At 41.6% G+C, this 22,674-nt stretch overlaps 1 protein-coding gene and 1 pseudogene across 4 annotated transcripts in view; one reads left to right on the top strand and one right to left on the bottom strand.

Moving 5' to 3' along the window:
• FYCO1 (FYVE and coiled-coil domain autophagy adaptor 1) overlaps positions 1-22,674 on the bottom strand; it is a 45,516-nt gene that overhangs the window by 7,642 nt on the left and 15,200 nt on the right. For 2 of the 4 annotated variants that reach the window (XM_069860054.1, XM_069860055.1), the window contains exons 5-15: positions 21,382-21,488; positions 20,394-20,537; positions 19,071-19,164; positions 16,046-18,676; positions 14,932-15,024; positions 13,791-13,909; positions 12,078-12,245; positions 11,028-11,177; positions 9,399-9,604; positions 8,918-9,062; positions 720-815 (exon numbers count right to left, since the gene is read on the bottom strand). In XM_069860054.1, coding sequence (XP_069716155.1) covers positions 720-815; positions 8,918-9,062; positions 9,399-9,604; positions 11,028-11,177; positions 12,078-12,245; positions 13,791-13,909; positions 14,932-15,024; positions 16,046-18,676; positions 19,071-19,164; positions 20,394-20,537; positions 21,382-21,488 — 3,953 coding nt within the window. Of the gene's footprint in view, positions 1-719; positions 816-1,396; positions 1,461-8,917; positions 9,063-9,398; positions 9,605-11,027; positions 11,178-12,077; positions 12,246-13,790; positions 13,910-14,931; positions 15,025-16,045; positions 18,677-19,070; positions 19,165-20,393; positions 20,538-21,381; positions 21,489-22,674 lie in introns of those variants that run through there. The other 2 variants (XM_069860057.1, XM_069860056.1) reach the window with 2 other exon arrangements.
• Positions 2,224-4,173, top strand: LOC138722122 (C-X-C chemokine receptor type 6-like; annotated as a pseudogene).

The following is a 22,674-nucleotide window of genomic DNA, read 5'->3' as shown; positions in this document are numbered from 1 at the left end:
AATAATCACTCTAGGTTTTGCTCTACAGCTCACCTATGAGTTTAGTTACTGCTTCATTTACCTGGTTCTCTGAACAGCAGCAACAAGGTTGAAACATGGACTAATTTATCTCCTTGCAGTCAAAATTTTAAAAAATTTCTCCATAACTAAACCAAAATTTCAAAGCTACGCTTAAGGGGAGAGTGAGTACAGGGGAATTTCTCCAAGTCACGGGCATTTTCATATGTTAGATTCCCTTCTTGGCTATGCACATGACACACTGTATTGCTACTGCCCATAACTACAGAGCAGGATACACACAGAGAATTGTGCGTACGCAGTTCTCAGAAGTTGCACAGAGGTTCGGCTGAACATTTTATGCTATGGCATATATCTAGAATACTAGAACGCCAAGAGACTTCTCCCTAAGCTCCCTTCCTTTTCACAGCACCACCTGCAATAAGAGTAGGAAGGAAGGAAGGTTTTTTGATGTCATATGGACCCAAATCATGATTTCTTTTTACCCATAAATTAGAGTTTTGTAGGACCGAAGAGAGAGGACCTGGTACATTGCTGTTGCTCTGCATAGTTGAGCAATAATCACTGCTCCTCCTCAGATCAAGTTCTACTGTGGGACACAAGCGATCAGCTGTTCCAGGAGTCTGCAAGACTAATGCTCGCATAGCTCATATTTGAGCTCAGCCTTTCAGCCTGGTAGTAATTACAGTAGTTCTGCTTACATGATTTCTCCTGACTTCAACAAGCATATCTCAGCATCTTGAGCAACTTGCCACTCTTCTGATTCATCAAAGGTTGAAGAATTACACATGCTGTTTCTAGGACAAGGGAAAAAAAAAAAAAAAGAAAACTGTAGTCAAATACTACCTGCATGCTGTTCCCTTCCTTAAGTAGAAACATTTTGATGGTCATGATGCCAAACTCTAGAATTCTTATTTTGTGACAAAATTGTCTAGGCAAAACTGCAGCCTCCTTCTGCTCGTTGTTTCCTGAGCTAAGAGGAATACATACATCTAGAACACCTCTTCTACAATCTTAAGATAAATTAAGACACTGTCGGGATTTAAAGATTCCCTGACAGGAGGATATCTTGATGGAGGGCAAACACAAGCAAAGCTACCTAGACTTGTCCCTTAAACAAAGCCTGCCCAGGGATATGGTGTTTGCCCTAGATTTAATCTGTGAAGTGTTTTACAAACTTGTTATCCATTTCCTTACTCTGACTATGGTACACAGAACATTTTATCTCTATGATTCTACTCCCATGTATCATCTTTTCGTGCAAGAAATACTGGGTGATTCAAACACAAATACACCAAAGAAGCTGTTACAGCATGACAAAGCAGGACACCTCCTCCCCACCATGTGTCCAGGGGAGCAGAGGAAGGAGGTTAAAGAACTTGCCATTCACTCCTTACCTCAAAAAGGGTGCACGCTCTGGGTGAGCACTGGAGTAGCACCAGCTATGAATTACAGGGCCAGGACACAGAGAGAAGAATGAGTTGAGAGTCAGTAAGCAAATGCTGATAGTTTCCAAGTAAGTTAATGCTTCTCAAGCCTATACTTACTTTGCCTTTCTGCATCTTAGCAGGTTGATAACTGCAACAATTAGGAGATGTTACTCAAAGAAAAATGCCAAGGATCCTTATATACAGGGAACCAACTGGCTGTTCCTTTCAAAAAACAGTGGAATCTAATAAAATGGAATATCATTTATACGTGCTTCTGAACCATCAAGAGTAATCATACAGCAGGAGCTTAACTGCCACACATTCTGTAGACCAATTCTCAAATGCAGAGTTTAGCATTTCCTTTTAAATCCTAGGGGTCACTGCTGAATAGAAGAGCAGTAGAAAACAACTTCAGGTAACAGGTAACAGCACCTTCAGCTGGTCATTAGTAGCATCTGAATATAATGCATCAGCACATACAACTACGTATGAGTTTAGTGGAGTGACACTACTGATTGGAAACACGAAAAATATACTGTTATAACCGCAAATTAAACTGCACCCACTGTCTACACACTTCCTGGACTCATAAAGCACTCTTATCTGTGAAATTCATTTTCTCTTATTCCTGTAGCCTTTTGATTTCTTTAGAGTCATACCATTATTGTTAATATCCTAAGGAGACAGCTGCAACCTGCATGGAAGATTCAAATCTGTGACTAAGTGCCAGACCCTGAGGTATAACCAGATGCTACCTGCCAAATTAAATGTAGGCATGACATACAACATGTTGGTCCATAAAAATTAATACAACATCTATGCAAACACTTAGAAGGGATACAAATAATTTCATTGTTAACCATCTTTATACAACTAGATAAGAAAACTGATTCTGAAAAAAACCCTAGAAAACTAACCTATAGCTTGTAAATCTATACATATATTTTGCCTGCACAGTGCGAACAGCAACAAACTTCCTGCTGTGATCCACAGAACTCTCCTTCCCACCACGACCGGTACACAGCTTTAATTTCACATCCTTGAATTCATAGAGACCAAGAGAGCGTCCCAACTACTGGCATCCCAGAAGTGTCAAACTCCATGATTTATTACACAATGCCATTAGAGTTCCTTATTTAATCCACTAATTTCACCTTTCTTTTGGGACCCTGAAATACAAATTAAATCCCAGGACTGGTACATTTTCCACGTTCTCCTCTAACACATGATTTTCCCTATTCCTTTCGCTGCAACCTAGCACATGATTAGGTAGTTTGCTTGCCACTTGGCTGCCCTAATCAATAAATTCACTGCATGTACTCAATATAGGCTAAGGGAACTCTAAGTTTTCTACTTTGTCTCTTAAACCCGAGTGCATTACAATCACAAAGCAAATCCTCCTTCTCCTTATCGTATCCCATCGAGTCCAATGGTCTAAACTGAGGTCTAGTAGCCTGTGTAGAAAATATAAAAAACAGTGTCACGATTCAACTGGGGGTCTTATCCCTCAACAGGAAAACTTATTCTCGCATGACCTATTCACACTAGGTGGCAGCATTGAGGATGTTCCCGCAGCTTGCCAGGTTCCCAGCTAATGAATATGCATCCTCCGGTGTTTCTATTAAAGCAGTCTGGATTGTTTCTCTTCTTTTTTGTTTTAAAAGTGAAATGAAGTGGGGCTGAAAACAGGAGGAACTAAGCCTGGAAAAGACACTAAACCAAGAAGAAAACAGCTCTGGTTTAGTAAATCCTTGAGACACAGATTGGTGGAGCTTGGTGGAACATCTTGAAGTAGCATTATTTCATGCTTATCCTGTTCTTCTGCTCCTCCTCAGGCATCTGCTGTTGGTCACTGTCCCTCAGCAGGATGATCTGGTCTAGTGTGCCTGTTCTTATATATGGAAAGTATTACTTACAAATGACACTAAAAATACTGTGATCAACATAATGAACGGCTTTTGGAGTTAAAAATAAGAAATTCCTTTCAGAATTAAATCCTGAAGAAATCCTGTGGTGTGTTGTATTATACAGGGCTTGTATACTCTGAACTTCTACGCTTCAATGTTAACTCTTAGTGTTTACCATCTGCAACTAGCTTACTGCACATATGTGTCAATATATGTCAAATCAAATTAGTGACATGGGGCAAATTAATCTGTGTCTTTATGTGGACGATCTCACCAGCATTTGCTGCACTGCAGTTTATTTTTAGTGAGGTGTTTAGCATTGGTAGGGCAATATGTCAGGAAGAATGCCCAAACTATGGCACAGATCTGGTTCTTGAAGTGATCTAAATTACCACTGGCCATTTTATGCCCATGCTAGCTGTGACCATCTACTACTACTCATTGATGATTAGAACTTCACTGCATGTCAGGAATTTTTGAAAGAACAAATCTCTAAAAAAAAATAATTCTGTAGTTGCCATTCAGCCACCTTATACTTTCCTGAGACCGACAACGATCATGGACTGGAGCTTTAACTGGAACAGCAGCTTTGAATATGCAATCATCATAACAGAAGTGCTGGCTTATTTCCATGCCTGTCTTAAGCCCATTCTCTATTTCTTCATGGGTGTAAAATTAGGAGGATCTTACAGAAAATGATGAAAAGCTCGAGATGCATCAAGTGGTGAGTTATAGCTAAACAGTAGCAAACTACTAGAGGGGAAGGCTCCAAATGTTTTTCTGTCTCAAATAATGAGGATCAGAGAATTATAGAATAGTTTGGGTTGGAAAGGACCTTAAAGATCATCCAGTTCCAACCCCCATGTGACAGGCAGGGACACCTCCCACCAGACCAGGCTGCCCAAGGCCCCATCCAACCTGGCCTTGAACAACTCCAGAGATGAGGCAGCCACAACTCCCCTGGGCAAACTGTTCCAGTGCCTCACCACTTTCATGGTGAAGAAATTCTTCCTAATGTCTAGCTTAAGCCTTCCCCTCTGCAGTTTATACCAATTTCCCCTCATCCTATCACTACAAGCTTTTGTGATCAGTCCCTTCCCAGCTTTCTTGTAGCCCCTTTCAGCCACTGGAAGGTTGCTATAAGATGTCCTCAGAGCCTTCTCTTCTCCAGAGTGAACAACCCCAACTCTCTCAGCCTGTCCTCAATATGGGAGGTGCTCACTCTGGTTTCTCCCCATTAACAGTCCTTCCTACCAGATCGCTGTAGCTCAGTAATTCCTGCCCCTTATTGGCACCATTGTGCCCATGTCACCTTTTTCCCTTTAGAAACCAGCTTCAGCAATCCTTTCCTTAGTACACAATCTCTCTTGTTCCTCCGATAAAAAAAATATGGTCCAATATCCTTAAAAGCAAGACTAGGAAAGAATGTGCTGTGCTTTCACAGCTGCGTGGCAAGTAAAGCTGCCGTCCCAACGTGCAGTTGCAAGGCAGGCTGTAGCAGCACAGGGTGGCAGAGGTGCTCCTGTCCCCACTCCTCTCCCTGGCTGGTTCTGCCCAGGGTAGCGAATGCTTCAAAACACACGCAGTTCCCACTTCTGGCCACGCTGGCAACCTGCCCGGCCATGTGAGTTGTAATTAGGTCAGGAAACAGTGTTGTGTGTCATTAAGAAACAAAGAATTCAAACCAAAGCAACCACAGCACAAACAGGCTGAGATGTCCTTTTTATCAGATATAGTCTCAAGGTATGAACAAAGCCTTTCTTTCCATATCAAGGTAGTGACAATTTTGCTTTTTGTTTGTTTGTTTCTTACACTTCTGCTGTCTGTATTTATTCTGCTTTCAATTTCTACAGGACATGTAATTTCTATTCTATATTAAAATGCAAACAGTGCACTGGTTTACCCTAGGGACTCTGATCCGGTGCTATACAATATCCTGGCTTTGGTTTTAGGACACAATCTGCAAAATGTGAATGCTTTAGAAATAAGAGTTTAAGAACGCAGCACTTCAAAAGAGAATTCGTGAGTCTTAAAGCAGCAGGATGTACCACAACTGCACAGCTTCTCTCACCTTCTCACATTCAGATTTCAGCCAGGTTCCTCTAAAAATCACACAACAGACCTGAAAGCATGAAGCGACTACTACCTAATCCTAACCATTAGGAAAGAGTTGTTTTGAGGTCAGCCAGAGTTATGCTGGTTCCTGGGCTTACCCTGCCACACAGCTGCATAGCTCATCATCAAGATGAGTTTTATTGGGTTCTCAACTGACCTGTACCAATGACAGCAATCTATCAAAATTTGCTGCTACAAAGTAATAATTTCATGTCACTTCAAGGGAAGAACTACAGGGGCAGCGTTAAATGAAGAGAACAAGTGAAAAACAGAGTAACAGTACAGTAGCCACCAAAAGGGAGACAAATAGAAAACCACCTTTAGGATAATTCACTGCTTTGAGCACCAACACACATTTCCAGTCCAGCAAGGACTCATGCTCAGAATAAGCCATGGTCAGTGTTAAAACCTCAGCGAGGCACTTAGCCAGAGTAAGGCTGTAAGAAACCATGTCAACAGATCACATCTATCACAGATCTTCTTTCTGTCTAGTTGGACCACCCAGCCTCCCTTCTCCTCCCTCTCCTGGCTGTTTGTTTCCCTTCCCTTCCAAGCTTCACCAATTAGTTCAAATCTCTGGCAAAACCCCCAACAGCTCGGACTATTATCAGCAGAATCCCGACAAAAAGAGTTTGGTCTGAAAACGTACTTATTTGAACGCATTCTTCAGACATGCATCTAGCAAGCACAATCTTGGATCTTTTGTGTCTTCCTCAGGCACAATATCAAAGCATATTCTACCACAAACATTCAATTTCAAGCAAAGAGAACATTACTGGGATGTCAGTAGATTATTATTTATACTCCAAGACTATCTGAATTCTCCAGACAGAAATCAGGCCACATTTAGCTAGGCATTTTCTAAACAAAAAATCAAAAGTCTATGTGATGTCAAAGTGGTCTGTTGGTCTAGTACGGCCAAGAAATCTGCAGCATTGAAACCAATAGCTCAGAAAGCCCCTGAACCGTAGATACTTGGAAGATGGAAGAAAACACACTGGAAAATTATCAGTGCCTCTGCCATGGGCTGCTGTCAAAGACAGGACAGAGGGTTAGTTGAACCTTTGCTCACATTCAGCATAGTGGCTCTGGCATGTTTACCCTCAAACTCCTATGGTATCAAAGGCTGCATTATCTGAGTGCGCTAATCTACACTCAGGCTTTGGGTACACATATACTTCTCACCACAGAAACAAGTGAGAAAACTTCTGCGCTGACATAATCAACACTGTGCTCTGCTTTTTCTCTTCAACACTTACCACAGGTGCCAAACCATCATCTGATTCATATATCAGTTTCTGCATCTCTCCAATAACACAAAACCACAAAATCAACATGAGATGCACAAGTCATCCACAGTATAAGAAAGCCATTCTGCACTCTCCTTCAGTGTCCAGGCTAGTGAGACCTTTCAAACATCAGAGGTGTCATGCAGAAAGGTAAGTGTGGTCTGCGCTCTCTACAAAGTACTTCTCACACTCCAAGTGTGACCACTGTAGGACTCAACCTAGTGACTAGTAACACTAGTGAATCAAGAGCAACAGAGGATAAGCCACTGTTTCCTGGCTTTCCTACCTATAATCTGTGAACAAAGGGAGATGGACAGCCTTTAAAAGTTTACATGGTGCAAGTAGGATGTTGCGTGTGTGTCCTGCAAGACTTATACTCCAGTGTTAGCTGAAACCCTTGCAGCCTGAATACTTTTTGGGGGGCAAGAGGAATTTAGCCCAATCCCAAACTGAAAAAAATGGTGATGCACCCTTATTTCTTTTCTCCTGGTTGTACTCTCCAGAGGTAACTCACCTGTGATTTTCCCTCTGCAGGCAGAGGGAATTCAAAACAGTAGTACCCTACACTTCTTTCTTCCTAAAACAAACAAACAAAACTGCCACACTGCAAACTGCCCCTTTGCAAACAAAGTTAATGCTGACTTCACAAGAACCCTGTGAAGCCCAGTTCCTTCATGTCTGCCCCACACATAATAAATGGTGTCTACAAGAAAGCTGAGGAGGCACTTTTTATAAGGGCATGTAGCGATAGAATGAGGGGGAATAGCCTTAAACCGGAAGGGGGAAGATTTAGATTAGACATTAGGAAGAAATTCTTCACCATGAGGGTGGTGAGGCACTGGCACAGGTTGCCCAGGGAAGCTGTGGCTGCCCCATCCCTGGAGGTGTTCAAGGCCAGGTTGGATGGGGTCTAGGGCAGCCTGATCTAGTGGGAGGTGTCCCTGTCCATAGCAGTGGGATTAGAACTGGATGATCTTTAAGGTCCCTTCCAACCCAAACCATTATATGATTCTATACTTCCAGTGTCAATAGTATACAAGATAGGCAGGATACACAAAACTTGTTTACCAAGAAACAAAAATGCAGAATTTTGAAAAGTTCTTTTACCAAATAAACAAGTCTGTACAGTCTGCATTCTATCCAAACTGCAAGTCACTGTGGTTTATGCTGGATATGGGTCTGCTGAGGGCAAAAATGTCTAGGTCTGCTTTCTCAGCAGCAGGCTGATTACTGTGTGTCTATTTTCAGTTTAGCCTTTAGATTTTTCATGCTTATTTTTCTGCTCATAAGTAAAACAAGTACAGAATTCAGGTGAAATAGCTATTCTTTTTTTCTTCTCAAACATAAAAGTTTTTGAAAGACTATATTTTACAGAACAGAACTTTTGGAAATTATTTTAAAATATTTGAATGATAGTAAAGCAGTATTTGTATAAATATGAATATACATTAAACTACAATACTACAACATAGTTTGGAAAGCAAGTACTCAGACATTCAGATGGCCTTAGATCCTCTTCGTTGCTAATTTACGTAGAAATAGATGTAAAAAATATGACTGAAGCTTGCACTCACTCTCATTTTCTTAAGAGAAACAGAACAAACTTGTGCCAAATTTAGTAACGCAATTCCTGTTCTTTTTCCTTTTCTGTAAACTTTTATGTTTAAAGCAGGAATCCTACAGACATAGACTAGTTATTTCACATTCAGTTCAATGAAGGTTGTCATAAAAGCAGAAATCTTTCTTTAGCTTGCCCCCACTCCCTTGTTCTCTTGGTATTAAGTAATGGTGAGCGTGACAAAGAGTATCACTGAGCTCCTATTATGAGTTATGTGTTAATGACCAGTGATCCAGTGTGGCCTGCAACTGATTTTAATGGTGACAGCTGTCCTGGCGACAGCACAGAGCTGGCACTACTCCTCTGCGCTGCAATGCAGCAGGTGGAGGGAGAGGATGGAGCTGTTTGGATTTACTAGATTTGATGCTGACTGTGCAAATAAACTGAAATTATTTTGTGTTGGTCTACTGAACGTGTGGCTGGGAACAAAAATATCTTCTCTTTACAAAACGGTTGGCTATCCCCACCAAATGGAAAAAGACCCAACACTCCAAACAAAATCCCAAAGGGTCCCCTCTCTATAAAGCAGCATTTACTCACAGATCCGTCACGCTTTGATCCAGAGAGTCTTCCTCCATCTGACTTTCATTGTGGAGAGAGTCTGATTCCTGTACTTGGCACAGCTCTTCATCAGTGATTATATCAAATGCTGCATCATCTGGTGGTTTAGAGGCTTCACTTGTAACTGTGCCACAAAAGGACATGAAAAGAAACAAAAAATATTAGGTGGTCATTTGGAAAACAAACAAGAAAAAGCCTTAAGGGGCAAGACCAAGCCATTCCTCTACCTTTACAGAAGCATTAGGTTAACCGCTAGAACCAAATGAAAATCTCAGTCTGACTGACACTCATTTAACATACGTGAAAATTTCTGTCAAAACCAATCAAATTCAAAGATATGACCAATCCCAACCTGAAAACACCCTATAAACATGCAGGTTATTGGAGCAGGAGGTGACCATGGGGTTTCTTGTCTAAGAACCCTACTTATTTCTCTACAGCGTGCTAACAATACACTAACCAAAAGCCCTCTCAGATGGCGACACAGGTGATTCCAATGATGCTGGTGACCCTTCCGGATTGGCACTGGATCCAGAGTCATCTGCACTGTCCACAATGACTCGAGGCTTATTAAAGCAAGCTCTGCAGCAACGCTCCTTTTTTCCACCAGGCTTTGTCACCATGTAGTTGTTGCAGCAGTAGTAGCAGAAAACACGACCACACATTCTAGAAATGAGTCAAAACCAAAGGTGTTATAACAGTACCACATAAAAGTAGAACACGTCTACATGACAGAGTCTGGGGCTTGGTCATAGCTGTCTTGTTCTTTACAAAAGGCCAAATGCTACATCCATGGCATAACTCATAATAAAGACCGTGGTGCTTTCTGAGGTGAAGCAAGTTTTCTTGAAAACAGGACACAAAAACTTCATACTTTGCTGCCTTGGTAAACAAGGAAAATAGAAAAATACTGAAAAAAAAAGAAGAGTAAATTTATATTTAAGCATAAATACATAAAAACATATGAAGCAAACATACTGAATAATATTACACAGGCCAAACTTCACATTCATTTAGAGTAAAACCCTACTTGATTGTAAGGTATGTCTCTACTTAGTAATCACCCCTCTTCCCTTCAGACAGGGAAGAAGAAACAATATTGAACACATACATGTACCTTCATCCCTCCTGCTTTCTCTGCTCTGCAGTCTCTCAGTATTAAACCTGTCAATTACTTTTTAATGAATATGTTAAGAATTTCTTGAAGAAAAGCATCCAGCAGCAATGACTGTTATTTGTGAACTGTTAGTGTTTTAGTTTTTCATATCACTTAAATCATTAGTAGTTACTAAACAACGTGCAGGTTTCACAGATTTAGTAGAAATGCGTAATTTGAGAGGTGGAAATGGAGTGTTACTGGAAGTGACTTCACTGGTCATAAATCCCCACTGGACGTTCCCTACTTTAATATGCAACTGGAAGTCCTGGTATTATATACCTTACATGATGAATCCAGTCATGAGGATAAAGAAAAGCAAAAAGCTACAACAAAATATCACTAAGACCCTGAGATGTGTCCACTTAAATATATTCAAAAAAATCTAGATCAGGTAAGTAATAACTCCAAGTAGGCTAGTTGTTTAGGAAATAATTTAATATTAACTTTTTTAAGAAAAGATTACTTTGCAATCAGTAATTATGCCTGAACATATCTGGCATAAGTAACCAACTTTATAACTGTATAGCATGTTGGATTTGTTCCGGAATACTTCTGTCACAGTAGCAAAAACATCTTAGTGAATATTACGCGCAGCTTGTTCAGAGCAGTGCATAGTAAATACATTAAAAACACAGGCCTTGGAAGAAACATACTACACAGGGCATGATTATCTTTGTTTCCAGAAATGGGAAACTGATAGATTCACCAAGTCAGAGCTGCATCCAGATCTTTGCCTCCTTAATAAATGTCAAGGGATATTTCCATTAATGTCTCATGCCCTTGTGAGCTCATGTTCTTTCAGCCTCTACAAAGTCCCGTATCAATGATTTTGACTAATGAACTGTGAACATTAAGAAGTATTCCATCATTTTAATGATCGTACTGAATATTGCGTAATTTGAATAGTATAATAGAGTTCAACAAACTGACCTGCAGTGGTGTCGGCGCACCATCCATGAAAACTCCTTCTGGCAGTCCAGGCAGTGATTAACCTCTGTGTCCCCCTGCCACTTCTGCTCTGCACTAAGCTTCTGCTGGAACTCCAGAGCATCTGATTTTTGCCACAGAGCATCCTTATCTCTGCAGAGACACAGTTAGAAGAAAGAAAAACACACAGAAATTATCGCTGCTGGTTTACTCTTAACCAACTTCAATGTGAATGCTGGTGAAAGTTTCACAGTAAGAATTGCTTTCCTGTAACTTGTGAGGAACTTCCAGGAATAAAGGTAGAACCAGATACCTACTTAAGCTATCGGGAAAGGATGGGGGCGGGAAGAAAAACACATGCCATGCAGAGAACTACATATTTTTGCAAAACAGACAGGAAATTAAAGAGCAGTTAATATTGGGTGTTACATTTTTGGCTGCATTATGGAAACGCAAAATTTCAGCTGCTGAGGAACTTAGTCATTGCCTGTATCTTCAATTCAGGAATACTGAACCAAGTAGGCAGTATGCCTCTCACCACAAGAAGGATGTTGAGGCTCTGGAGCGAGTCCAGAGAAGAGCGACAAAGCTGGTGAAGGGGCTGGAGAACAGGCCTTATAAGGAACGGCTGAGAGAGCTGGGGTTGTTTAGCCTGGAGGAGTCTGAGGGGAGACCTCATTGTTCTCTACAACTACCTAAAAGGAAGTTGTGGAGAGGAGGGTGCTGACCTCTTCTCCCAAGCGACAGCGGACAGGATGAGAGGGAATGGCCTGAAGGTACACCAGAGGAGGTTTAGGCTGAACATCAGAAAAAAAATTTTCACTGAAAAAGGGTCATTGGGCACTGCCACAGGCTGCCCAGGGAGGTGGTTTAGTCACCTTCCCTGGAGGTGTTTAAGGCACGGATGGATGAGGTGCTGAGGGGCATGGTTTAGTGTTTGAGAGGAATGGTTGGACTCGATGATCTGGTGGGTCTCTTCCAACCTGGTGATTCTATGATTAACGTCCTAAGCTAGGATTTTAATTTCTGCTTGCTGTTTATTTTGATGCCTACCTGATAAGTTCTATTAACCGTTCTTCGAGGAACTGTTTTGTTCTCGTCAGGTCATCCAGTTCAGCAAATAACTTCTGGTCACTGCTGTTTTTGTCTGCTGCCACCTTGCTGAGCTTCTCACTGTAATCCAGGACCTTCTCTTTTGCTTCATCAGCTTCTTTTTGGATCCTGATCAAACACAAAGGCAATTAAGAATAATTTTTAGCTCCTGTGCATTTAAACCTTCCTCCTGGAAGGGAAGAGTCCTCCATTTCTGATAAACAGATAGTTTCAGTGAAACTGTTCTCGGTGTCCATATTTATAATAGCTAGCCAGAATCTCTCCAGTCTTCTGCATCACTGAAAGTGCACATAGATCCGTTATCTGATGAATACAGTCAGCAGTCAGCAATTTCTTGAATGCCCTGCTTGTAGTGAAGCTTATAATGGCTACCACCCTGGGAATAAAATGTGTCCTAGGAAGCTAAGATCATCAGCAGCTGCAAACTGAGCTAAATAGGGAAAGTTCTACAGCAGCATTTGCTGGTTGTACACAAAAGGGCCATTTAACGCATACTTCTCCATAGCCTTCATGTTCACAAAAGGGAAGAAACCAAATTTCTCACTATATTCTTCTAGCACAGACGCAATTAAAAAAAACTACAGGTTCATAGAACTACAGAGTGGACAGAGTTGGAAGAGACCTTAAAGATCATCCAGTTCCAACCCCCCTGCCATAGGCAGGGGCACCTTCCACTAGATAACGTTGCTCAAAGCCTCATCCAACCTCACCTTGAACACTTCCAGATGAAGACACCTCAGTTCACTGCACAGTCAGTGGAAAGAACTGTCCTCAGCAAGCTACTGAGAATGTAAATCTTGGCTAATCAATAAGGTAATTTCAGTAAAGTGAGGCCCAGCAATGGATCGAAAATGTTACAGAAACACAAGACAAAGGGCTGAGCTGGTCTGAACTCGCTCAGCCAATTCAGCTGAATCCAAATATTTTGATGAGTTAGATTTTGTACTGACAGCCTTCAGTGTGGATCAAGAATCATCAGTCTTCCCACAAAGACAGATGATATCAACACAAAAATGTAAAAATACGTAAGCTTTGATTAGCCCATTGGACTCTGTGTGAGCCCATGCCTCATGAAGATCTATTCTGGACTGCCAGATAATCCGCACCACACAGGTCCACATTATAGACCTTGGGAACTTGGAAACAGCCTGCGTTAGATACTTAGATCTAAGAAATCTGAGAAAGATATGTAGGATGTGGCCCCGTTCAAATAATTCTTACTGATTTCCTGAAACTTCATGGACAGGAGAGCAAAAACCAAATTGTCAGAAAGTGTAAATTGCCTATTCCTTATGGAAAAAAAAAAAGAGCAAACATCAGTGCTTTAATTTTGTGCTAACCAATAAGGTTAAAGGAGGTGATAAAACATCTTGAAGTTTCATAATGGAAGACACAGAATGAATTAACGTCATCAGCTAAATTAATAACACAATACAATCTAAACCTTGCATTCATGTGTGCTGTGTTATTTATAGATTTCTCCACTGAAGTGTCAATCTGGTATTCCCCATCAGTGCCCATGTGTTATTCATTCTATATAAACCCCATGGCATACACTACTTCATAAGCCACAGCAACTTTCAATATCCTTTGGTTATTTGCCCCTTGCTGAGCTTTCAATTAACAGCTTATGTAAAGAACCCAAATTCCCACCTTTCCAGGAGTTGTCTCAAAGATGTCAGCTCCTGTTCCTTCTGCAGCCGAGCCGTTTCTGATTCAGAGAGCTGCTCTCTTGCTTCTTCCAGCTTTCTAGACAAACTTGTGTTTGCAGTCTAGTGAAATACATAAACGTATTTTCTTACATATGAGAACAACACTTTACCAAACATTGGACAATTGCCAAGACATGTAAACAATGCTTTAAAAGAATCAGTTAAAGCCCAACCACCAATTAAGATATTATTGTATAAGCAGACACTAATTAGTTGTGTACTAGTGATTGATTACTTCTGTCACACTGAATAAGGGATAGACTCTAAAGTAATACAGTATTAAGCCTGTAATTCTTATTAGTCCATGTCAGTTGAATTTTTGCCGCCTTTCACGGAAAACCTCTCAAATGGCCAAAGAATAAGCCCTAAAAGTTTCCTCATAACCTAAAAGTTTCAGAAATAAAAAATAAAAATGAGGAAAATATTGTTTATTAAAACTATATGGAACATGAAGGACTATGGAAACAAAAACTTCTTTCACAGCTAGGCTCTCCAGAGAAGCCTGCCAAACTTGGAGTTCTCAGAGAGCATACCTAAATGCATTTATAAACGTATATACTTCTGCTGGCAGGCAGGGCCAAGTGCAATAAGTTTAACTTTCTTCTTTCTGGATTCCTTACCGCTCAGTACTACCCTCTTAATGCAACTGTTTGATAAATGCATTGCAAAAATCCTACTTTTTTCTGGATGGGTTATTTCTTAGGAGATTAACTCTCTGATTCAGTGCTCCTTGCAGCCTAGAAACACTGGATCCATGCATCTGGCTGCATGCAGTGGGCACTCGGGGCCTCAGATAGACACCTTGTAAACCTACACCCCCATTTAAGAAGTGTATACATAACCAGGTCTTAGATAAAGCCTGACTAGCTTTCAAAGCAGGACAAACCCCAAGTGTCATTGTGCCATAATCCCTGTTTCAGTGGCTAAATGTTGGCTGATGAGTATTTGGTCTGTAGCACCTATCTTTACTTATGAGCATTCTCACACCCACAGCCAGTCATCAGAAATATTGCCTGCCTTCTCAGTTATAACACTAATGCCTGCTGACACAAACACCTCTTCTAATCAGATTAAGCACCTACTTGTAACTCCGCAATCTCTTCCTCCGCAGCGCGCTGCTGTCGTTTCTGCTCCTCGAGTTGCTCTCTTACTCTCCCACACTCTTCACTGGCAGCCTATCAGAGAGATGGAGCCAGGAGTTAGAGTTCCTCTAGCAGCCACCCCTTCATCTATTAAATTCCCAACTGTGAATCACGAGCGCTCTTACTGCCACAGAGAGGATAAATGCAGCACCGTCAGGCTCATGAAAGACAGCTAGAGACACCCAGCTCATGGACTCAAGGAAACTCCCCTCTCTTGTAGCAGACCAGCTGTGTTTTGCTGTTGCTTGATATGGCCTATTGGACCTCCCAGTGAAAAGACGGCCCAGTTTCTGAATTGCTTTGGCCCAAAAGAGTGAGATAGCCCAAATCATACCAAGGATTAAGAAGCCTTTCTGAAAACAAAGTATAAATGAATGTATGCTATTTTCTCAAACTCAGGGGATTTCTGGATATTATCAGTAGCATACGCCTCTCATCAGTTGCCAGTCCTAGACATTATCTCAGAATGGCAGAACAAACACAACAAAATTTTTAGCCCTTAGGTGTGCTGTTTCACCTATGCACAGCTGACTCATGTTTTCCTGAAAGCAAAACTTTTATCTTGGCTGCTACCTTGAGCAGCTGAAAGCAAATACAGAAGGGATTTATCTGCAAAAGTATCCGGTCTCAGTCTAAGATTGCTTTCATAAAAATCAGTTTTAAGGAGAAGTAGTGTTACGGGTGTCGGGAACAGGTCTTGCAATGTTCCTTCATAACTGTCACCTGAGGGAAGAGTTACAGAAGACATCGCCTTTAGTGCCAACATAAGAAATCACCCTCTTTACTGTCTGGCTTTTCCATACCTCATGACGTCTCCATTGTGCTCAGAGGGCTATACTATAGATCTCCAAAAAACTCTCATGAGTTTTTACCTCAGATAGGTTTAGGTCATCAGTATATATTTTCAGATTCCCAGGGTAAAGCTAGCAGTGTGCTAGTCTCAGAGCCTAACCAACACAAACCTTAGGATTTCACCCAGTGATTGCTGCAGCAGATGGGAAAGCAGGGGAAATTCTGCACAGCTCCCTCAGCTATAATAATCACATTAATTTACCTTGAATTTTGTTTGATAATTTAGAATTTCTGTGCTCATTTGAAATTTTATTGCAGAGAGCTCTTCTTGGCTGGTGTCTTGGAAACTCTGTGCCTGTTTCTTTACTGTCTCCAGCTGCAATTGCAGACTTGGGACAGCTGCAGCACATATTTGAGCCTCCTCTAATTTCTCTTGCAGGCTCTTGTTCTCCTGTCTGAGATTCGTGATGTCAAGGTTCAGCTTCTCCTGTTGCTTTGTTGCCTGTCCTTCCAGTTCTTTGAGCCTTTCTGTGGCCTGGGCTAACTGCTCTTCTGCATCCACCTTTTCAGAGGTCAAAGCACAAATCTGAATACCAAGTTCAGCCATATCTGTATTGGTTCTGTGGAGGAGATCTTTGTTTTCTTCGTTTTCCATTCCAGCAACTTCTAGCAACTGCTTAGCTTTGAATAGCTCTTCCTTCAGGTTCAGTAAATTGTTTTCCAGCTCAGTTTTTTCACGGGCTGCTGTTTCCTGCTCTTTCTTCAGCACCTCTTCTCTTTCCTTACACTGTACTAGTTCTTGCACATGGTTTCTGTTGAGCGACTCGTTTTGCTCTTTCAGCTGCTGGACAAGTGCCTTCTGCTCACCCAGGACAGTCTCTGTGATTCCCAGCTCACCTCTTATCTGCTCTCTCTCATCAGTGGTTTGCTGAAGCTTGACTCTCAGGTCCAAGATTTCTGCTTGCAACCTAGACACTTCGCCTCGGTTGACCTCCAACTGCTCTTCACTCATGGTCAGTCTGGAGGCCAGCTCTTTTGCCTTCTTCTCCAGAGAAGCTTCCTGCTGTAACTGGTGTTTTTCCACTGAGTCTTTTTCTGATTTAAGGGAATCAATAAGCTTTGTCTGATGAAGGCATGTCTGTTCAACACTGAGCTTTTCCATCTCAAGAGTCTCTGCTTTAGTCCTATGTCTTTTAGCTTCTGCTCTTAGCTGCTCACACTGGCTCACCATGTCTTGCAGCTCTACTTCCTTCTCCATGAGCTGTGATTGGAGACACTCTTTGCTTTCCTTCAAGGTGCCTAAACTTTTTTCCATTTGTAAACCATGCTGTTTGGCACTCTTCAGCTGTCCTTCAAGTGAGGCATAAGACTCCTCGATGGTCTCTTCTCTTTGCCTTAGTTCCTCATAGTCTGAGTGCAGAGCCTCTAATCTTTCCTCCAGAAATTGGTTTTGCCTCCTGGCATTCTGCAAATCTTCATCCAGCTGTTTGTTCTCGTCACGGAGCTTCTTCTCTTTTTCATCAACTGACACCAGGGCATCATCTATCTCACTCTGAAGTTGCTTCTCAGAAGCTCTCAACCTGGCCACCTCGGCTTCCAGGGAAGCTTTAGAAGCTTCCACATTTTTCAGCTTCCCTTCTACCTTCTTCATGGACTGCTGCAAATTTGAATTTTCCACTTTCAGCTTCCTGCTCTCCTCATCCATTTTGCTCACTGCAGAGTTTTGCTGCTCCATCTGCTCCTCCAGCTCCTTGACTTTCTGGTTGAGATGCTCTTTCTCACACAAGAGTTTCTGGTTTTGCTCCTCAAGGCTACACACAGTCTGACTCACCTTTGCTAAGCGACCTTCCTGCAGTTCAAGTTGCTCTGCTTGTGACTGGGCTTCCTGCTTCAGTACTCCTTCCTTCCTACCATACTCCTCCTCAAGTTTCTCTTTGTCTTTCCTTGCCTCCTCAAGATTTTTTTCCAGTGACCCCACCTGAGCCAGCGACCCAATTACCTGGGTCTGGAGCTCAGTCATCTCCTTTTCTTTCAGGGTCAGGGCCTTCTGAAGCGCATCCATTTCCTTTGCCATGATTTCCAGGCTCCCAAGCAGCTTTTCACTCTCTTCTTTGGAGTCAGCAGCAAGGCGATTGTATCTGGATTCCAGTTCCTTCTGTGCCTCTTCTTTCAGCTGCAGCTCCTCCCTTGCTGCTTTCAGCTGAGATGCATGTTCATCACTGAGTCTTTGCATATTTGCCTTTTCCCTTTCTGCCTCCTGAAGCTTCTCTAACAGTGTCTGTATCTGCAGGGCAGAGTCAAAGTGGGCTGTGGCTTGCTCTCCCTTTTCCTCCAAGGCAGCATCAGCTTTTGCAAAGAGGTTGAGCTTCTCCTGTTGTGTGGAACTCAGCTTGGCTTTGAGCTCATTGATGCAAAGATCCTTCGTAGCAATCAAAGCCCTAGAGGCTTCCAGCTCCTGATTCAACACCTGCAGTTTTGAAGAACAGTCTTCCTTGCTGGTCACCAGCTCATCCAGCTTTGTTGAATATTCCTTCTTCTGCTCCACTGCATTCAGTTCCAGTGTCTGCATGCACTTATGCAGGTCATGAACAGTGCTCTGAGTGGCATGTGAGATCTCACATTGCTTCTGCAACTCTGTGATCATCTTTGTCAGCCGAGAATTGTCCTCACTGTAGTTACTGCTCTTCTCCTTTTCTACCTGTACTTGTTCTTTCTGATGGCTGACAGTCGCCTGGAGCTCCTGGTTTTCCATTTCTAGCTGATGAATACGATCTTGAAGTTCCCTCTGCCTCAGCTCAGCCTGGTCAAGTTCTATACGCATCTCTTCAAAGCCCTCAAGGTGTTCAACATTTAGTGAGTTATTGGCATCAGGGCTGGAGGGAAACTCTTGGGCCTAAATAAACAGAAGGAGAAAACCAGAAAGTTTAAGAGGAATTTAACACATACTTAAATGCTGTGCAAATTCAAGTTTTTATATCACAGTGACCTTGTATGTTGTGTTCACAGCAGTATAAGGTACCAACTTATAGGAAAAGAGGCTTGTTTTCACAAAAGAGAAATTAAAAGATCCCTATCTATGGGTAGCCTTCTGAATATTTTTTTTTCTTCTACAAGATTTGCATGTTTGATTGAAATAGCTATGGGACAATTTCCCTTTTACTTCTAGCAAAGAACCCTTTTTATAGTTTCTCATTATAAGAAACATGGTCACCATAAAACCACCAAGCTCTCTTGAAATATGCCATTAGTTACTACACTACACAAACTTTTATTTGTAATTTGCTTACCTGCAAATAACTGCTCACCAAACTGCTCATGCTGGAACTGCGACTTGGGGGCTTCCATAAATATGCTGAAGATCCAAGTGAGGATAGTGTCCTCCTGTTGATCACATGGAGAAGCAATACATAAAAGAAGTAATGTGTAAGATTTATCTAGTTATAATTACCACATATAAAAAGACATAACTATGCCTGGTGTCTGGGCCAATAACCACTGAAGTCGATGGAAAACAGAACAGGGATATCAAAGTTGCACCTATAAAAGATTATGGGCTCAGTAGCTGTCACTTCTCACATCCACAAGAACCAATGCAGCTTTGCTCAAGAAACTGTACTGCTGTGTGGTGTTGAATCAACCAGATAGTGGCAGCATGCAGCTCTTTGAAACTCCCACTGATTGAAATTAATTTGGAATCAGACCAAGTAGTTTTTGTCATCCCTCTGCTTTGAGGCGGGATCAGGCTTTAGTGATTCCAGAACTGGAGTACTGTGTCCAGTTCTGGAATCCTCAACATAAGAAAAACATTGATCCAAGGGCTGGAGCAACTCCTATACAAGGACAGGCTGAGAGAGTTGGGTTTGTTCAGCCTGGGGAAGAGAAGGCTCCGAGGACATCTTATAGCAACCTTCAAGCATCAGAAAGGGGCCTACAAGAAAGCTGGAGAGGGACTACTCATAAAAGCTTGTGGTGATAGGACAAGGGGGAATGGATATAAGCTGGAGAAAGGCAGATTTAGACTAGACATTATGAAGAATTTCTTGACCATGAGAGTAGTGAGACACTGGCACAGGTTGCCCAGGCAAGTTGTGGCTGCCCCATCCCTGGAGGTGTTCAAGGCCAGGTTGGATGGGGCCTTGGGTAATCTGATCTAGTGGGATGTCTCTGCCCATGGCAGGGGGGTTGGAACTGGATGATCTTTGAGGTCCCTTCCAACCCAAACTATTCTATGATCCTATGATTCTATGAATGCATATCATCACCTCTACCATTGCTACACATGAAGCAGACTTCTTGGTTACTCGGTCACTATGCATCCGAGCTCTTAAAACACAAGGAGCTCAGAACATTTCTCCTTGTGTCTCTGAAGATGACAAAAGCTTGGGATTTGGGCCTAAACTGCAATTACTGAAAGCACTCTATTACAGACTTTTGTAACCAGTATACTCAAGAAAATAAAGCCAATTTGTTCATGGACTAATTACATGGAGAAAGTGTATGCCTGTTCTAGCACAATTCCTACCTCCCAAAGCAGAAGCGTTGAATGATTCTATAGCAGGCAGGGATTTATGGCCCTGGTAATATAAAATGGCGAAGTGTTTCTATCTTACCTGGCAAATGCTGGCCAAGCAGCATCTAAATCGTAGCCTCTTGACGCCAAGTCAAACTGAACATCAGTGAGCTCATAGAGTTGACCCACTATATCAGAACTCATTTTGGAATTCAGAAATGGACTTCTTGCATAGTACCAGTCACTAGAAAACATTTTAAAAAAATAAATCAAGGTAAGTACTCACTCATTAGTAAAAAACAGGCAGCAGTTTCATTTGCAAAAAATGAAAAAAAAATTTGCTATTCTAAATGCAAACAGAAAACAAGTAGGCCCACCCACCAACATCCCATCCCTTTGATGTGAACGAAATCAAACAGCTTCAATGAAGCCCACTGAAATATCTTTAAAGGGGTCTTTGCACAAAATATTTTTTGCTCTAGTACATGGCCAAAACACTGGCAAGACAAAATATTTGCTGTACACTGGATAATTACACAGTAAATTCATAAAGCACACATTTAATCCATTAAAAAAAAAGAGATAGAAAGCAGCAACCACTATGCAAATACTTGGCTTTTTGCAGAAGTTCTACCAGTGCCCTTCCAACTAACTACAAACTTTCTTCAGTGCTCTTCAGCCAGGGGCAAGCTGTTCCTCTGTGTGACAGTCCAGAGATCTATGCAAATGCTTTCCGGGGCCTTGCACAACATATCCAAATTAATCCTCCCTTATGATGCGCACCACTGAATATTAAACCCAGGATCTTCAATGCTTATAAAAATGCCACCTTTGAAACCGACTTACAGAAGTATCAGCACCACCCACACCATACACATTTAGCTGTAACAACTTTCAACCTTTATCAGCCTGAGATAGCTATGAACCAGTGACCCAGGCCAAAAGGTCTATTATCCTTCCTATCCTATTACCAGCTCTCTAAGCCAACAATTTGAAATGGTTTTAATTTCTCTCAGCAGCTGCTAGGTCATGTTGCTTGATCACGCTGAGCAAACACCCATTAGCTAACAAGGTACTTTGTTATTCACCTGGTCACCCTGGTGTTCATAAAACATTGCTGTAAGGTGTCTGCTAGCCTTTGGTGAACCAGAGAGTAACGAAGAAATGCTCTTCCTTTCCCAAGAGATGTTCGTAGCTGGAAGGGAGAAACCACAAGAAAAGAAAATACTAAATATCAGTTGTAATCATTGATAGGCATGGCCAGAACAGTCTACATACCAAACAAAAAAAAACCCCACAATAATTCACTAGTTGTAAAGGAGGCAGTAAGAACTGCCACTGAGAGTCATCCTCTCCCAACATTCACTGGGAAGAATTTTTTAGAATGACAAATTTATGCCTATAGCTGGCTGTTGTCCAATTTATAATAATATAAAAGGCATCACAGGACCAATGAATCATCTAATTTACTGAGCACATGAGTACAGACTATGCTAAGGGCAATTCCCAATATGAGGCAAAATCTCAACGGGCCCAGCAAAGCCAAGACTGACTGCTTAAGATGTGTCTTCCCACAGCTAGAAGAGCTTTAGAGCAGATCTAGTCATAGAAGAAAGGTGTACAGAAATACAAATACACATCCCCATGGACACAGTAACCCCAGACGATACCAAAAGCCTTTCTTAATACCTAACTGTCAAGCTGATAAAAATCTAATTCCTACTTCAGACCAAGAGCAGCTGCAAGACTGAAAAGACTGGATCTTTTTCTGAGGACAGCTGTTAAATCAACATAAGGGGGATCACAAAACTCAGCACTAAATTTTGTTATAGCTACTGCCTTGGGGACACCTTAGCCGTTTGTTGCCCTGCAAAATAGTGGAACACTAAACAGTAGTGTTTCATTTCTCCTTTCCATCAAAATCAGTGATCAGTTTAGGAATGGAAAATGGAAGTGATGAAAATGATTTCTCACCAGTCAGCCACGCTCCTAACGAAACTGCTTACCCAACAACCCAAATATATTCATGATTTAAAAATGGATGCCAAGGAAAATATTAGAGGGGCTGAGACTCAAGTTAGAAGGTTACTGTAAACTTTGCTTGAAAAAGTTAGTGTGAAAGAAGGCTCAAAGGCCACACAAGCTTGCTCTCCTTCTGATCAGTATTCTACTGTGGTGAAGTGAGAACAATATCTTAACTCCCAGTTTCCCTGGTTTTGCTCTTACTAGGCATCTGTGCTCAGATAAGATACAGGTTCCTTGTTTATCTCAGCAATCCACTATATACAAAGATGTTCCTTATAAATGGAATGATGAAATGTGGAGTAAAGAAAGCAACACCTTTTAGTGCTTTTTGTTTTGAATTCTATAGAATACAAGGT

The sequence above is a fragment of the Phaenicophaeus curvirostris genome, chromosome 6 (assembly GCF_032191515.1).
Source record: "Phaenicophaeus curvirostris isolate KB17595 chromosome 6, BPBGC_Pcur_1.0, whole genome shotgun sequence".
Taxonomy (NCBI): Eukaryota; Metazoa; Chordata; class Aves; order Cuculiformes; family Cuculidae; genus Phaenicophaeus; species Phaenicophaeus curvirostris.
This window is presented reverse-complemented; position numbering and strand designations above follow the sequence as displayed.